At 44.8% G+C, this 18,671-nt stretch overlaps 1 protein-coding gene across 2 annotated transcripts in view; it reads left to right on the top strand.

The window, feature by feature from the left end:
- LOC141085703 (ranaspumin-like) overlaps window positions 1–18,671 on the top strand; it is a 73,725-nt gene that overhangs the window by 37,489 nt on the left and 17,565 nt on the right. The window contains exons 7-10 of one of the 2 annotated variants that reach the window (XM_073571258.1): window positions 948–995; window positions 5,682–5,726; window positions 12,125–12,172; window positions 13,682–13,723. In XM_073571258.1, the coding sequence (XP_073427359.1) occupies window positions 948–995; window positions 5,682–5,726; window positions 12,125–12,172; window positions 13,682–13,723 (183 nt within the window). The remainder of the gene's footprint in view (window positions 1–947; window positions 996–5,681; window positions 5,727–12,124; window positions 12,173–13,681; window positions 13,724–18,671) is intronic. The other variant, XM_073571259.1, reaches the window with a different exon arrangement.

The following is an 18,671-nucleotide window of genomic DNA, read 5'->3' on the forward strand; positions in this document are numbered from 1 at the left end:
CGATCTGACTGCCAGGTCGCACAACCTGAGCTAACTGCTTCATTGACACTTAGATGAGCTGGGCCTGGTCTTCCGATACAAATACAGTCCGTGTTTCACAGATGTGTAAAACATGCTAAGGGTGGCTGATATCCCTAAAGGTATATTCACATAATAGGGTCAATTTGCGAGTTTTGACAAGATTTTCACAAAAAATTCAGAAATGGAAGAAATTGCACTATGTCCTTAATTAACGCTATTTTTGACACAATTTTTAGAATCACGGCAAAATCTGTTCCCTATGATCTGTGTCTTATGAAAATCACAGCAATGTGCAGTATTGCAGCAATTGAGAAAATTATTACCCTACACTGCAAGGTTGGGGTGCAGCTGAGATATCTGAAGAATATGCCTGGAGTGCTTACCAGCATGTAGGGTCCAGTGGAAGAGCCTGACCGGTAGATGGGCTTTCTGCCCGGCATGAAGCTGTTGTACAAGAATATAACTGGCTTTCTCCGAGCTGCTGATTTTATGCTGCTTGTGCAAAATCTTTGTCAGTCACCTTGTTAAGAAATGGTGTGAGGGGCCCGGGAACATCGTAACGTCAGGCCGCGGTCCCATCTGCAGCTGCTGCGTCCTCTTGTCGTTACACCAATAGGTCTATGAAAATTTCAACAATTAATATAAAGCTTCCAATACATTTTCCTTGGTTGCTGCTGATGAACTCTGCAATTTCCATCTGGCTCAGTAATCACAAGATTGGGATGAGCTTGAAATGTATTCAGCATTAACAATCAGCATTCATATAGTAATAAACAATGACATTCTGGTCACATCAGGATAAATTGTCCAATTTTAGGAAATCTTTATACTAATGCCAACCTGATCTGCTTGTGCTTTATCAACGTTTCTACACATAAAATAAAAAAACACAATGTTTAACCATCTTGTGATTTTTATCACTGCAGGATGGACTAGGCTTAACCCCCAAGCTTACAGATGTGTTGTGCAAGCTGGTAAGGACATGGTTATACATTGAAACTGTATTTTTCTGGTATCATAAGTAATTTTTGCCTATATAGAAAGAATAAAGTCATAATGCAAAGTGTAATAAATTGAAACTATGTATTTATTTGCTATTTATTACTATTAGCAATAGTAATAATATAATATAAGATAATTAGTTGGACACTCCAAGTCAAAATGGGGCTCTGACATTATTAATTGGAATTAAGAGGGTGGCCGCACATTGTGGCCTCTGATTCATTGATTGTGTATGAACTGCCAATGATAGCGGATTACATTATACATGTGTGGCCTCCGCTCCATTCCACAGGGGCACCTCAGAACACCGGACTCTCAGGATTAGTGGGGTTTCCAGTGGTCAACAAGTTGTAACCTGTGCTTTGGATAGTTGATAACTTGCATAGATGGGAATAACTATTTAATAATAGATGTGAATATTTCTCCAGACTTTCTTAATCCCACAAATCCCTGATATCACTGGCCAGGAAGGTCACGAGTACCACCCGCTGTGATCTTTAGAGCAAACAGCTCTCTGCTACCTCCTATAGTCCGGACAATTACACAATTGGCCGACGATCCACAGAGAAGGCCGCAGCCTGTTCTCACCACTAGGCCGGCTATCAGAAAATTAACTGTGAACGTATGGCATATACACCTCCGGATTCCAACACAGGGAATATGTGTACACACCCCGGTACGGTCACAGCCAATTTTCAGATGCCCCAAAACTACTCGCTGCCACCACCAATCTGATTCGGTCGAATGGACACCGTTTACAGTAGCCATTACTTTGAGGCATAGTTTACAGAACAAAACTATTACATTTATATTTAATCCAAAGGGAAGCAGTGTTTATGAAAAATATACAAAAGATTTTACAATGGGGACAAAACAATACAGCATAGACAGTTACCTAAATAAAAGGGACTAACAGGAGAACTTACTACACCGATCGCAGAGATGATACAGTTAGGCTGGGTTCACACGTACCGGAACTCTCGTGGAAATTACTGCGAAAATTCCGGAATTCCATTCCGCGGGAAAATCGCATTTTAAATTCCTGTGATTTTCCCGCAGAAAAACTAGCATTTTGCAAGCGTAATTAGCATGCAGAATTGCTAGCGTTTTCCAAGCGATCTGTAGCATCGTTTGGAGAACTGATTGACAAGTTGGTCACACTCGTCAAACATAGTGTTTGACGAGTGTGACCAACTTTTTACTATTGAGGCCGCCTATGCGGCATCAATAGTAAAAGATAGAATGTAAATAATAATAATAAAAAAAAATATATTGTTATTCTCACCTTCTGACGTCCCACACAGCCTTCCCGCCTCTCTGCACGCTCACGCTCTGCAGTAATCCTTTGCGACAATTACCGCGATGATGTCCGTTCTCGCGGGATCGCGATGACGTCGCGCTAATGACCGCGAGACTTTGCGATCCCGCGAGAACGGACGTCATCGCTCACAAAGGTTTACTGGGACCGGGAGCATGGAGAGAGGCGGGAAGGCTGCGCGGGACATAGGAAGGTTAGAATAACAATATTTTTTATTTTAAATTCTATTTTTTACAGGGATATGGTACCCAAAGCCCAGAGGACAGTTTCCTCTCCTCCGGACCGTGGGTACCATCCGCAAATGTTCTGCTTTCTTTTCGCATGGTGGGCACAGCCACATGCGGTAAGTAAGCAGAACAATGCATTCCTATGGGTGCAAGATCGCCGCGATTCCGCGAAATTAATGAGCATGCTGCGTTTTTTACCGTGAAGCAATTCCGCCGTGGTAAAAACCGCAGCATTAGTACAGCATTGCGGAATCCCATAGGAATGCATGGGATGCTTATTTTTGGCGTTTTCGGGGCAAAATCACACGGAAACGCGAAAAAAAACGCCACGTGTGAACTCCGCCTTAAGCTGAAGGCGAGCGCTTCGATTAGTCTGTCGATAAACAGGGTCCCTACATACATGAAATGTAACTCTATGTACAAACACTGATGATAATTAGGATTGATCTTTTATCAGACCCTGAGTCCAACCCACTTACCGCTTTACGATGACCTTGCAAGGTCCCGGTTGTGGGCCAGACTCAGCCCTTCATAATTTTAGGAAATCCCAATGTATGTAATAACTTCTCATAGAGCGATCACAGAAGGTCGAGACTGGTGTCATGTTTTCAATCAGGATTTTAGCTACACTTAGAGACCAAACATTGCCTAGCTGCTGGTGGTTATATGGCCCCTATGGATTTGGGACTTTTTGGTGGGGGTTATAACTATGAGAAAAAATGTGTATTTTTGGCCTAGTTATCCCAATGCCAGCAATGTACATCTCATTAATATTGGATGTATAGAAAATTCAATATTCCATATTTTCTCCCGGAGCCATACTGTCTGCTCTCCTTGGCGATTTGTAAAGGGTGTAATTTGCTCTTTGATCCACTTCAGGTCCTAACAAGACCTTTTCCTGTCTCTTTGTGGGGAATCCTCACATTTTAATTAGGCTGGTTTCACACTTGGGTTCCTTGGAGCTGCGCACGGCTGCCGCTATGCCCCGCCCACTGCCACGCCTCCTCCGGTCAGCTCCGCCTATGGGCACATGACACTGCATGCGACCTGCGTACCCTATCTTTAGCATTGGGTATGCAGGCCGTGCGCAGGTATGCGTTTGCCGGCACATGCGTCCTTTTGACGGTGCACCGAGTGCACCAAAATGCAACGTGAGATTTTATATAAAGGCACTCACCATTGTCTCCTCAAGACACATGACAGATGAAAGAAAAAAGGGAGGGTGGACACGAGGGGCCACGAAGATTTTTAATATTTTCTGTGACAAATAAGTACATAATACAGTGATGTTAAATAGTTTAGCATTTTGCTTCAGCTGACTAACATTTTTCCACATCTCTTTGAGTTATCATGTATTACACAAATAGTAGAAAATGAAAAAAAAGAATATACCGTATATACAGTCATATGTTAAAGTTTTGGCACCCCTATTAATGTTAACCTTTTTCTTTATAACAATTTTGGTTTTTGCAACAGCTATTTCAGTTTCATATATCTAATAACTGATGGGCTCAGTTATATTTCTGGATTCAAATGAGGTTTATTGTACTAACAGAAAATGTGCAATCTGCATTTTAACAAAATTTGACCGGTGCAAAAGTATGGGCACCTCAACATAAAAGTGACATTAATATTTTGTAGATCCTCCTTTTGCAAAAATAACAGCCTTTAGTCGCTTCCGGTAGCTATTAATGAGTTCCTGGATCCTGGATGAAGGTATTTGTGACCATCCCTGTTTACAAAACAATTCCAGTTCAGTTAAGTTTGATGGTCGCCGAGCATGGACAGCCCGCTTCAAATCATCCCACAGATGTTCAATGATATTCAGGTCTTGGGACTGGGATGGCCATTCCAGAACATTGTAATTGTTCCTCTGCATGAATGCCTGAGTAGATTTGGAGCAGTGTTTTGGATCATTATCTTGCTGAAATATCCATCCCCTGCGTAACTTCAACTTCGTCACTGATTCTTGCACATTATTGTCAAAAATCTGCTGATACTGAGTTGAATCCATGCGATCCTCAACTTTAACAAGATTCCCGGTGCCGGCATTGGCCACACAGCCCCAAAGCATGATGGAACCTCCACCAAATTTTACTGTGGGTAGCAAGTGTTTTTCTTGGAATGCTGTGTTTTTTAGCCTCCATGCATTACGCCTTTTTGTATGACCAAACAACTCAATCTTTGTTTCATCAGTCCACAGGACCTTCTTCCAAAATGTAACTGGCTTGTCCAAATGTGCTTTTGCATACCTCAGGCGACTCTGTTTGTGGCGTGCTTGCAGAAACGGCTTCTTTCGCATCACTCTCCCATACAGCTTCTCCTTGTGCAAAGTGCGCTGTATTGTTGACCGATGCACAGTGACACCATCTGCAGCAAGATGATGCTGCAGGTCTTTGGAGGTGGTCTGTGGATTGTCCTTGACTGTTCTCACCATTCTTCTTCTCTGCCTTTCTGATATTTTTCTTGGCCTGCCACTTCTGGGCTTAACAAGAACTGTAACTGTGTTCTTCCATTTCCTTACTATGTTCCTCACAGTGGAAACTGACAGGTTAAATCTCTGAGACAACTTTTTGTATCCTTCCCCTGAAAAGCTATGTTGAATAATCTTTGTTTTCAGATCACTTGAGAGTTGTTTTTAGGAGCCCATGATGCCACTCTTCATAGGAGAATCAAATAGGAGAACTACTTGCAAGTGGCCACCTTAAATACCTTTTCTCATGATTTGATACACCTGGCTATGAAGTTCAAAGCTCAATGAGGTTACAAAACCAATTTAGTGCTTCAGGAAGTCAGTAAAAAGTAGTTAGGAGTGTTCAAATCAAGAAAATGATAAGGGTGCCCATACTTTTGCACCGGTCAAATTTTGTTTAAATGCAGATTGCACATTTTCTGTTAGTGCAATAAACCTCATTTGAATCCAGAAATATAACTGAGTCCATCAGTTATTAGATATATGAAACTGAAATAGCTGTTGCAAAAACCAAAATTGTTATAAAGAAAAAAGGTTAACATTAATAGGGGTGCCCAAACTTTTACATATGACTGTATGTAAAATGCACCATTACTGGAAAAGTAATGACACAGTGACTGTTCTGCTTCTTCTTTTACAGACCAGTGGAGCTTTGTCTTCAGACTGTTTGAAAAACATTTTGGCGGTAACATAATTTATTAACAATGAGGATATAGAGATATATACTATTGTAAGGTAGCGCCTATTGTTCGTGTTGGGGGACACTCACTTGGCAACCGATTAATAGGATCCAGCACGGGGGTTTTCAACATAACCAGTCCATACGGTTTATTGTTACACCGCATAAACCATAGAAGCATGTAGAAACGGTAACAGTCTTACATCAGACCAAACAAATGTTCAATGTAGAGCTCTGCTCTCTTAGCCCTGTGATCACCCAGGTTGTGCTTTGTTCAGCAAACAGGCTCTATAGCCTCACAGTTATTTCCCCCTGTCCAGGGATACCTCTTAGTTGCTTCTCATTCAGGACGTCCCTTCCCTCCTGGGGACTGTCCCACACGCACAGGCCAATATACACAGGCCTCACCAGGTCGGTGACCTCACGTGCTCTTCAGGGAGGCAGCACACCTTCCAGCACCTAGGCCTTCCAGGACCTTCCACATGGCCCAATCAGATCCATGCGCACTCTCCCTCACATGTGCAACACACCTTCCATAGGTAGCCTGTAACCTCTCCCAGTTACCTACCACATGGCTAGTCACATGATCATGACCTCATCACAGGTCCTGCAGACTCACAACCACACACATATCTTCAGACAAAACGGGGTACAGTGAGCCCTCTCACCACAGTGTGTGGTACATGGGAAGCCAGAGCCTCCCAACTCTCAAAGCTAACTGTAGCCCGGACCCAAATGTGAACAACAACTACTTAAGAAAACACTCCGGGCTACATCACAGGGAGCTGCTATCCCCATGGCACATACCTTCCATTAACCACGCGACCAACCGTCACACCACATATTCCCCCCTCTGTTCAAACTTGTGGGGTTGAACACTTATCATATACCCGGGACCTCGAAACAGGTCACACACATTACCTCGCCCCATCCGTTGAGAAAACCACCTCAGTCAGTTTTGGGCTTCATTCACCATCACCCCTTTGTCAGGCCTCCCCCGCCTGTAGCGTTCAGAATGTCGGCCTTGGATATCAGCACTTGAGTCACTTTCTGTCTGTGTCACCAGACCCTTTTTAGTCACCACACTTCCTATAAGTGTCCCTTCACGTGGCCTCTCTCTCCATGGCCACCTCCCATGGTTGTTGCGGTCATGAGCTCTACGTCCCATCAGTCCTATTGGCTGATCTGAGTCTGATCCTCTTTTACCACGTCCTCTACCGGGTCTCCTGTCTTTGCTGCTCAGCTCTGAGTTAACAGTGGAGTCACTATCTTTACCCCTCTGTACTTCAGAGAGCGTATTGCCAGTCTCCATAGAAGTCTCTCGCTTCTCAATATCTCGGGCTGGAAGCGGTCACCATCTTCTTTCACTGATTTGGGCTAGCAGTCCCGTAAGGCGTCGTACTTCCAGCCTTAACTGTTCCACCTCCTTTAGATACGCCAAACGATACTCCAGCAGAGTCCGTATATCTCCAAGACTCTTCACCGTACCTAAGACAAAGAATGATACCATACTCTTTTCCTTGGGTATCTGATCTTCATGGTCACCTGCAATAAGCTTCACCACTCTAGACTTTTTCACCATCTCTTGCATGGCTCAACCATTTTTCCCAATGACTTTCCTCACCATAGGAATAGGTACGTGTATTACATCTTCCAGAAGACTCCGAGCTGTCCTCACATGCTCCGGCCACTTAGCAGCCTCTTCATTCTCCAACTGGTTCAACCACTTCGTCCACACATATCTCCAGTGCTGGTCACTCAGGATAGCTACTCTTTTTGCTGTGACACTAGATGTGGATAGTACCACTAACTGTTTATCTTCCGGGGTCCAATACACCTTACACGCCCCCACAGCCTACTTGAAATCTTCATACATAGACTCCCTGGCACACGCTTCTCTCAGGTCTTCAGGTACCTCTATCACGCACTTGAGGAGCGAGGTCTCATTCTCTTCATGGAGAGATAGCTCCCGGTTTGCCATGGATCTTTCCATCAAGACATCTGCCACGACTGGTTGATTGTCTTGTTCCGCCTCATTATCACTCTGCCACTGCCGCTGTAATTCTGCAACCTCCAACTTCTTCTCTTGCATTAGACCTCCTAATGCTTCCCGGAGCACTTCCATATCTCCCAATATGGCCTTCTCGGTTTGACACATTACCAGGTGACTTCTTAGCTCAGAGACTTCCTTCTCTAGCTCACCCACTCTGTGCTCAGCTGTCTGTCTCAGGACCGTTTCTTGCTTTACAAGCTCTGTCCTTATCTTTAATACGGCCTTTAAATCTGCCACCTTGTGCTTCTCTCGAGCCAACTTTTTGGCGAGGTCTTGGAACTCCTGCATTTCCTTCTCTCCACGCTGGGCTTTGACTGCCAAGAATTCAGACTCCTTCAAACTTTTTTGAGGCTCTGCCCAGTCACCCTCAGGTGCAACCCTCACTAGAGTCACCGGGCTCCCAGGGTCGACCAGACCAACCACATCTTCATTATTTATCTGTAGGGCACACGCCCGTAGCACCGTGTTGGGTGGATAGTTCACAAGGCAGATGGACACATATAGTACATTTGCCCCTGGCAACAGTTCGTCTGCACCACCCCTTTTACGTCGGGATGCTCCAACCCCATTCCCTGGGACTCCACCCCCTTTTGGGCAACTACTCCCTTTTGGGATACTGCCCCCTTTTGGGACTCCATCCTTTTTGGGCAACTACTCTCTTTTGGGATACCGCCCCCTTTTCGGACTCCACCCCTTTTTTGGGAACTCATTGATTTTTGGGTTACCACCCACTTTTTTGGGACACTACCCCTCTCTGGGGTACATTCCATGGACTCCACCAAGGCACTCTCAGGACCAAGTTCACACAGTCCATTTTATGTATTTCGGGCTTGTACTGGCCCTTTAAGAGGTTGAACACTGATAATCTCTTACTACACCACACCAGCTCCTGCTGTAGCCACAAATCACCGGCACCTCCGGCTGCCGCTCCTAAGCCGCTGCGACTGTCACTGCTGCTCCTGCTGTTGCAGAACCTCTTGCTGCAACTTGCAACTGCAACTCCCGCTTCCACAAGTCCATGCACACTCCTGCTGCGCTGTCTTCATGGACCCGCCGATCCACAGCAATCTTCGTAACCCCGCCAAGTTACAGCCAGACGCTTGTCACCTTTGTAGCCCCACCAAGCCACCACAAGTTGAGAATGAAAAAAAAAAAAAAAATGGACCCACCAATCCACCGCAAAATACCTGCACACGTGCTCCTCGGAACGCTGCCCACAGACTAGTACCAATTGTAAGGTAGCGCCTATTGTTCGTGTTGGGGGACACTCACTTGGCAGCCGATTAAAAACCCCGGCACGGGGTTTTTCAACATAACCAGTCCATATGGTTTATTGTTACACCGCATAAACCATAGAAGCATGTACAAAAGGTAACAGTCTTACATCAGACCAAACGAATGTTCAATGTAGAGCTCCGCTCTCTTCACCCTGTGGTCACACAGGCTGTGCTTTGTCCAGCAAACAGGCTCTATAGCTTCACAGTTATTTGCCCCTGTCCAGGGATACCTCTTAGTTGCTTCTCATTCAGGACGTCCCTTCCCTCCTGGGGACTGTCCCACACACACAGGCCAATATACACAGGCAGGTCGGTGGCCTCATGTGCTCTTCAGGGAGGCAGCACACCTTCCAGCACCTAGGCCTTCCGGGACCTTCCACATGGCCCAATCAGATCCATGCGCACTCTCCCTCACATGTGCAACACACCATCCTTAGATAGCCTGTAACCCCTCCCAGTTACCTACCACATGGCTAGTCACATGATCATGACCTCATCACAGGTCCTGCAGATTCACAACCACACACATATCTTCAGACAAAACAGGGTACAGCGAGCCCCCACACCACAGTGTGTGGTACATGGATAGCCAGACCCTCCTAACTCTCACCCGTAGCCCGGACCCAAATGTGAACAGCAACTACTTAAGAAAACACTCCGGGCTACATCTCAAGGAGCTGTCATCCCTGTGACACATACCTTTCATTAACCACGTGACCACCCGTCACATCACAATATATATAATATACAGCATTAATAATGTGTTTAGAAATGTATTTATATGGTCCTCTCTCCCCTCTGTATCAGTCTGTCATTGTTAGCTTGTTTACTGTAAGTGATATCTGTAATTTGTATGTAACCCTTTCTCTTCTACAGCACCATGGAACCAATGGTGCTTTATAAATAAATAATAATAATAATATGTATTATTTATAAATAATGTATTTAATAAATGTATGAAATGTATTTATAAATGAATATATTGAAATAAATATACATTAGTAGAACATATTGTAATATTCAGTGTTAACCTGCCTGTTTCTATATAATAGGTTGAATAAGCTGTTCATTGCTGGATCAGCCTAACCTACAGCATTGATGCAATGGGCAAAGCAAGTCTCTTGAGGCTTGATGAAAATTATTTCATAATTGGGCTCAAATTCTTTTCAACTCCCATATAGGTTGTGACAATAAATCCCAGGATCAATGAAAATTCTTTCTTTTTTCACTGTTTTATGTACTTTAATTTAAAAATTCCATCTATATTTATGTAAATCTTAAAAAAAAATCTTAAACATATATAAACTCTGCCTATTAGAATGCGTTTGAAAACATAAATTTTATTTATGACAAGAACAAGGGGGCATTCTCTTCGTTTGGAGGAAAGACAATTTCTGCACCAGCATAGAAGAGGGTTCTTCACGGTAAGAGCAGTGAGGCTCTGGAATTCTCTTCCTGAGGAAGTGGTGATGGCCAACTCACTGAATGAATTTAAGAAAGGAATGGATGCTTTTATTGTGAGTAACAGTATAGAAGGTTACGAATAACAGAATATTATAGGTAGATGGTTGACCCAGCTTAGGGGAAGGAATTTTTTTTCCCTATGGAGAAAATTGGCTTCTACTCTGTGGGAAAACCTTTTAGGATTAATACAGTAATACCGTGATTTAGGAGCATAATTCGTTCTGTGACTGAGTTCTTAACTCAGTTTGCTCTTATATCAAATTACATTTTCCCATTAAAATCTAATCCATTCCAGTTCCCCAAAAACCACACCTATTTTTTTTTATAGGTGTTTTAAATAAGAAAAATTAACTTTATTAATAAATACAGTAATGTATGAAAAACTATTAAACGTGTAATAAACTATTGCACTGCACTTTTGTAGTTTTATTTTTTTTTACTTTTTTTTTTCAACAACTTCACTTAATGATCTTCACATATAAATATATCAAATAATGAATTGTAAAGCCAACACTCCAAAGACTCAGACAGTGCACATAATAGTGCAGTATACTGTACCTGGCTTCACATGTGAAAAAAACATACAGTACCGCTACAGAAAAAAAAAACAGAAAAATAAAGAAAAAAACCCATCATCCTCTGTACAGCCCCATGTAAATTGCATTTTTAGCATGCAGTGCTAAAAATAGAGTACACCCCAGGAAAATGATTCACAAGAAAAGATCTGAAGTGCAACAGCAAAGGCAGGATAGTACGGCTCACTGGTACAGTGCTGTGCAAATTAATTGGGACAAAGCATTTTTTTTAAGTAAAATCGTAAGTTGGTTACCAGTCAGTGATTCCAACCAGTTTTAACTGATTTGAATGGGCACTCACACCTGTTCAAAGCAGTTAAAACTGGTTTGAATCACTGACTGGTAACCAACTTACGATTTTACTTAAAGGGAATCTGTCACCCCTTTTTTGAGATATCATATAATGATATCATTCAATTGTGTGTCACATAAGGATTCTCTTAGTACTTTTGCTTCCCCCTGACCCCGCACCTTTCATGCATAAATACCTTTTTTATATCGGTTCAGATGTATGTAAACTGCCACTGTCCGGTCCGATGGGCGGGGCTTATTCACCTGCTCCCCCCCTCCCTGTCTTGGTCTACGCATTTCTTCTTGTGTAGAGCAAGACAGGGAGGGGGGGAGCAGGTGAATAAGCCCCGCCCATCGGACCGGACCGTGGCAGTTTACATACATCTGAACCGATATAAAAAAGGTATTTATGCATGAAAGGTGCGGGGTCAGGGGGAAGCAAAAGTGCTAAGAGAATCCTTATGTGACACACAATTGAATGATATCATTATATGATATCTCAAAAAAGGGGAGACAGATTCCCTTTAAAAAAATGCTTTGTCCCAATTAATTTGCACAGCACTGTAACTCAGATTTCGGCTCACATCATAAAGCAATAAATCAACTAAGCCCTGGCTCCTATCTGCGAAAATTCGAAAGCAGATGCCCTCCTTATTCAAGGTATATTATGTATTTCTTCTCAAATTTCATTTCTAACCACAAAATGGAAATGACTAATAACATTTTTTTTTATTTTAACTTTAGAGCCGAACACCAGACCTGATTAAAAAACTATATGATCTGACTTGTAAGGTAAGAATGTGAATATCATGGTGAATAATAAGCTTAATGGAGGACGTCAGCCTTTTTTTTTTTAGTGCTCATTCAATGTTTTTCTGCCATCAGTACTGTCACTGCTTGATTTTGCTTTTAGCCCATCTTAGTTACCCCTTCTTTATATGTCAGGTGATCTAACGGACAAGCAGTCCAGCACATATACTAATGTGTCCTCCTGGAAGCTCTTAGTCTCCTTTTCTCCCTACCTAGTTTTATCACCTGGTTGAAGTTTGTTTTCTAAAAACAAGCTGTCCCTTACTCACCCTCCCTGGATCCAGCGCTGAGTCTCTGCTACTGCTCCCAGTCTCTGTGATTGTCTGCAGCACTGACACGACATCAGCAGCACTGCAGCCAACAAGTGAGCTCAGCGGCTCTGCCCGCATTGATCCAACAAACTGCTCAAAGTTCCTGATCTTTTTAGTTGGCCGCGGCGCTGCCCATATGTCAGCATGGCAGACAACACCAGACCCCAGAGGCAGCAGCAGGGACTCAGCACTGGACCTTACAAGGATGTGTAAAGCACAGTTTGTTTGTTTTTTAACATCAGAGTAACATCTGAATTCAGTAATTTTAAAATAAAGAAATTGTTGATAAACGCTTTGTGTGAATCAAACAACATTTAGATTTTCCTGATTTTGTTGAAAATTCTGGGGGAGATTCCACAACAAATCAGTTGAAGCAAGCTACTGAATAGGGCAGGGGCGCACAACTCCAGTCCTCAAGGGCCACCATTAGGTCATGTTTTCAGGATTTCCTTAGCCCAAGGTATTGGAATCATCACCTGTGCAGGCGATTAACTTATGACCTGTGCAATACTAAGGAAATCCTGAAAACATGACCTGTTGGTGGCCCTTGAGGACTGGAGTTGTGCGCCCCTGGAATAGGGTATCACACGTCAGTATTTGTTCAGTCTTTCCCATCTGTATTTGTAATCCCAAATCAGGAATAGACTCCACAGATACAAAGATTCACACCTCTTCTGAGATTTTACTACTCCTTGTTTTGACTGACAAATACTAATGTACCGACCAGAAATACAGATGTGTGAATTAGGTCTTAAAGTGAACCTGACCGTTGGTCCTTGAACGACAGGCAGCATGGACCAGAAACTGTGACACGCTGCCTTTTGGATCAGTCACCTGTGTGGCATGGTTCCCGCTGGCTTTTAAATGTATTGTCTTTCTCTGAAATACCATAGTGTTACAGAATAAAACATACCGGGCTGAAGTGATGGAGTCAGTGTCTGATACATGATGTCTGTGGTTCGGGCAGCCTGTGTCAGCTGTCAGGTTCTCTGGAAGATGTGTTCACCTCTGCATTACGAGCCGCTGTTGAAGATTCTGGTAAATATATTGGACAGATTAGCACTGTATGCTGCTCTTGACTGACGGATGGACACGCAGAAACCCAACAGAGATCATTATGGTGAATAAGGCTGAGAGCTCACTGTAATTTACCATGTTACTTATTGATTATTATTTCTAGGATATCTCAGATTTGTCTGCATATAACATATTTCTAGTCTTGGTAAGTTTGAGATTTTTTAAATTAATTTATACTTAAAGAGAATCTGTCAGCAGGTTTTTCTACCTCATCTGAGAGCAGCATGCTGTAGAGAAAGAGATCCTGACTCCAACGATGTAGTTTACCGGGTGCGGCCGTTCTGACACTATTAGATTTGGCAAGGCAGCAGAGCTGGGAAAGCTAACCCCGCGTACACCAGGCGCTCTGTGTACAGAGCTATAGACAGTAAGCTGCTCATCACAGGAAGAGGAGGCGGAATCGGAATAACATGTAGCTTCTGTATTCTGGATAATGATAATCACCTGGAAATTAAACTTTCAGTATAAGTAAACAACAAAACACAGCTTGACATGTGACACGTTGTAATAAGTAACTTCTTTAAGACACCAAAAAATGAACCTGGTTTGGTACACGAGATGATAATTTATGAGCAAATATAGAATAACACAAACAAATATCTTTAGTATTTGCCCATTTATATCAGTTGTCTGGCTGATCATTAGCATTATTTTAAGGTACCTTCCAAAAGAAAACCTCAATATTGACCTATTCAGAAAGTGTGACTGTGGGCGACGTGACAAAAAAAAGATTATATACCCGCAAATATACATATATGGAATAAATCAGGTGTAAGGATGAGTGAATCTTCCCAAGTTTGACCTGTTTACTCAAATTCAGCCGGGAAATGGAATTTGTAGCAAATCAAACCTTCTCCCGAGCCTCCATTTGCCTTAAAAATAAAAACAGTGTGTAACACTCCGAGGTCTCCTAGGACTGTGTCCAATTCCTTTCAAACTCCAGGGTGCAAACACAGCCTTAATTATGTCAAAGTGACCTCAATATATACTGCTATAAGTAAACAGATGGTGACCAAAAGTCTGTCTGATAACACAATGTTTGTCTGTTAAAAAAAAAATGACATCACATGGTCTGGTCACATGCTTCTCCATCAGCAGCCATCTTCTAGACAGAAGTGCTGGTGCAAGGTAGGGTTCCCAGTAGCAGCACAGCATAGAACAGAATGGACAGGCAGGAGCAGTGAGGCTGTCCTGTAGCAGTTGCTTAAAGTGAACCTGTCAGCAGGATTGTGCTTAGTAAACTACAGACAGTATCAGGTCGGCACCGTTATACTGATTAAAATGATATTACCTGGGTGATGAAATCCGTCTTGTGGTTGTTTTTTAATCTTTATTTGTAGTTTTTAGTTAAAGAGATTCTCGTGCTCTGGGGCGGCCTGTGGATGGGGCTGTGGGCGGGGCCATGGGCAGGGCTTTATATGGTGCTCTGCTTACATGTGCATCAGTATGGGCTTACGACAGGTCACTGATCCTTCACTGACCTGCCTCATATTTTACATACAGAATATACGATTGTTTGAGAAAAAAAAATCAACATTTATCATGCACGCGCCTGCTCTGTAGCATGATACAATGTAAATAGGTATATATTCATGTTATTTAGGCATTTTGTTTTGGTGGAAAAAAAATACCTTAATCAAAATGACGCCTGTGACGATTGGTCATCATGGCTAGCTTTAATATTGAGTTCATCAAAAGTGTCTCTTAATGAATCAGGCACATCTGACTGCAGCACGATTCCTCATTATCAATACCGGAGTGAACAAAGTATTTATAGCAGACGACTGACATAAGAAGGCTGACGATTCTCCAACTCCTCTACCTCCCTTTACACGGCACATGATAAAACTCTCTCCCTGCAGCCACTATTGGGCACAGCTCAGATTTCCATAAACTAAGATCCCTTTGTGGTGACTGTAGGAAATCACTAAGGCTAGGTTCACATTACGTTTTAGCAGCCCGTTCAATGCATAGCATTGACGGGCTGCTAACGGTGTTAGGCGTCAGGTTCTGGGCGCTGCACAGTGGGAATCCCGAGCCTTGCCATCTGCCGTCTCCCATTCCCCTCCGGCCGCAGTGGAGCCTGCTCAGCAGACGCCACAATCCCGGCATTCTGCCCACACCAGCATCGTGGGTTCGGTTGCTGCTGCCACCTATGGTCCAGTTATGGCAAAGCAGCATGTCCAGCAGCAAAAGACTTCAGAGTCTAAGTCCTTCCTTCGCTCCACTGAGCATGCTCAGGAGACGATCTCCCATTGGGGATCGGGAGTCACATGCTCAGGTCCTTCTCCAGTTCTGATTGGTCCATCTAGAGGATCAGGAAGGTCCCGGAAGGGCACGGCTATAAAAGGCTTGCATGGCCGCCCCACCATGCGCTATGATAGACTCTGAGGCTAATGCATTTAGTGTATGTGTGATGATGGATGAATGAGCCTGGTGACTGATGCATTATAATTCCCCCCTCCTTGGATATTACGCATGTGTTAGGGTGAGGGATTAGAGTCAGTACGTTAGCTCTACACTGCATAGCGCCACAGTGTTGTTCCACATCCACCGCTAGCACCTAGGGCGTCGGCCAGTATAGGTCTCCTTGGCCACTGCTGTCGCAGTGTCCGCTAGTTATGCCGTGCACTTTAGTAGCGCTTTCCAGCCTGGTTATTAGGCTGGTTAGTGGCGTCCGTCAGGGCAGATACAGCAGCAGTGCTTCACACCCCGTGACCTGTGACGCTAACAGGTTGCTGTTGTTCGCCGGCAGACACGTGTTACGTGAAGTAACGGCGTACGTGCCTGTTAGAACCGGCTCAGTGATTACGCACCAGTGTCTGGCTTTACTCCTACATGCCTTTCCCTCATTGTTCACCAGCAGTTGGTCACCTCTGCACGGTGGGTCCTGGGCTGCGAACGCAGCTTATATATTATTTCATCTTTATTATTTGGTGCATTCCGCCAGCCCTGTAATATTATCATAGCGCCAGGGCCTGGCTAACAATGACGGACGAGCAGCGCATGCAGCGATATGTCCAGCAGCTGGAGGGCAGGATGTCCACTCTCGAGCACTCAGCCTCAGCTGCGGACGTCACTGCAGTCACCGTCCAGGCAGTAGCAGAGGCGGTCTCCTGCGCCTCTACGTCCATTCCTGTCCCGACATTATCCCGTTTCCCGTTGCCCGACAAGTTCTCAGGTGACAGTACCACCTGTAAGGGATTCATGAGCCAGTGCTCTATCCAGCTTGAGTAACTGGCCACGCGATTCCCTTCCGAGCGGGTTAAGGTGGGGTGTATCATCTCCCTCCTGTCGGGCAGGGCATTAGAATGGGCTACTCCACTGTGGGAGCGTGGTGACCCCGTGGTTCTGAGCGCTGCTCAGTTTCTAATTTCCCTAAAGCAGGTCTTTTTGGGGCCATGGGTCACTCACAACACCTCTCTCCAGTTTTTAGCACTAACACAGGGATCCCTCTCGGTCAGCCATTATGCCGTCCGCTTCCGGACACTGGCTTCCGACCTGGAATGGTCTGACAAGACACTCGTCCCTGTGTTCTGGAGAGGTTTGGCGGAGCATGTCAAAGAAGCTCTAGCTACCAGGGAGGGTCCCGATAGTCTGGAGGAGCTGATTACTCTTTCCACCTGCATAGATCTCCGTTTTACGGAGTGTGAGTTGGAGCGTGCTCAATCCAGACAGAGGGTTAGGTTGGCTCCCACCTTCTCTAAACCTCTTGAACCCCCAGCTCTGGGAGTCATGCCTCCAGAGCCCATGGAGGTGTCTCTCATCGGTCCCAAGTCACGCCCGGTGCGAATCTCTGCATGCTGTTACCAGTGTTGACAGTCTGGTCACCTGGCAAACAGGTGTCCTCAGCGGTCGGAAAAATGATTGCGTCCAGTGGTAGTTGGTCTACTTGATATTGAAACTTTCTCCTCCAAGCTGTCCTTCCGAGGGACTTTAGAGAGCGGTGCTTCCACCTGGGAGGTAGAGGTCTGCGTGGATTCCGGGGCAGAAGGAAACTTTATGTCCTCGGCCTTCGCCCAACAGCACGCAATTCCTTTGGTGCCACTTCCTCACCCCGTGACCATCAGGGTGGTCAACGGTTCAACCTTACCGTCCCAGATTACCCACCAGACAGCACCCCTTGGGCTCTCAATCCCACCATCTCACCGCGAGACATTGTCTCTGCTCATTATGCCCAAGGGCATCGACCAGGTGCTCTTAGGAGTTCCCTGGCTCCGCTGCCATTCTCCTCATATAGAGAGGTCCTTGGGGAGAATACTGGGTTGGAGTAAGGACTGTGAGGGAAGGTGCATGGGGGGCAGCGTTCAAGTAGCCTCTACCGAAGTGCCCACGGATCTCTCTGCGCTTCCCAGACACTACCAGCAGTACGCGGATGTCTTTTCTAAAAAATCTGCAGAGACACTTCCGCCTCATCGCCCCTATGACTGTCCGATAGACCTTTTGCCAGGCGCGAAACCTCCTCGAGGCCGCGTGTACCCTCTATCCCTCCCGGAGACAGAGGCCATGTCACAATATATCCAGGAGAACCTAGCAAGAGGGTTTATTAGGAAGTCGGTGTCACCAGCAGGGGCAGGGTTCTTCTTCATACAGAAGAGTGGAGAGCTGCGTCCTTGCATTGATTACAGTGCTCTCAATGCTATAACCGTGAAAAACAAGTACCCTCTTCCCCTGATCTCTGAGTTGTTTGACAGGTTGCGAGGGGCCCGGATCTTCACTAAGCTAGATTTACAACTTGATCCGCATACGGGAAGGGGACGAGTGGAAGACAGCCTTTAACACCAGGGATGGCCACTATGAGTATCTGGTCATGCCCTTCTGCCTCTGTAACGCACCAGCTGTCTTCCAGGACTTTGTGAATGATGTCTTTCACGATATGCTCTCCACCTCAGTGGTGATCTATCTGGATGACATCCTCATCTTCTCTCCAGATTTGGCCTCTCACTGGAGAGACGTCAGCAAGGTCTTTGACGGTTTGCGGGTGAATTCTCTCTTCGCCAAGTTGGAGAAGTGTCAATTTGAGCAGGAGTCCTTGCCGTTCTTGGGCTATATCATCTCGGCCCAGGGGTTGGATGTGGATCCTGCCAAATCGC

Source organism: Dendrobates tinctorius, unplaced genomic scaffold (genome assembly GCF_039654945.1).
Source record: "Dendrobates tinctorius isolate UK_male_01 unplaced genomic scaffold, ASM3965494v1 ptg000029l, whole genome shotgun sequence".
NCBI lineage: Eukaryota > Metazoa > Chordata > Amphibia > Anura > Dendrobatidae > Dendrobates > Dendrobates tinctorius.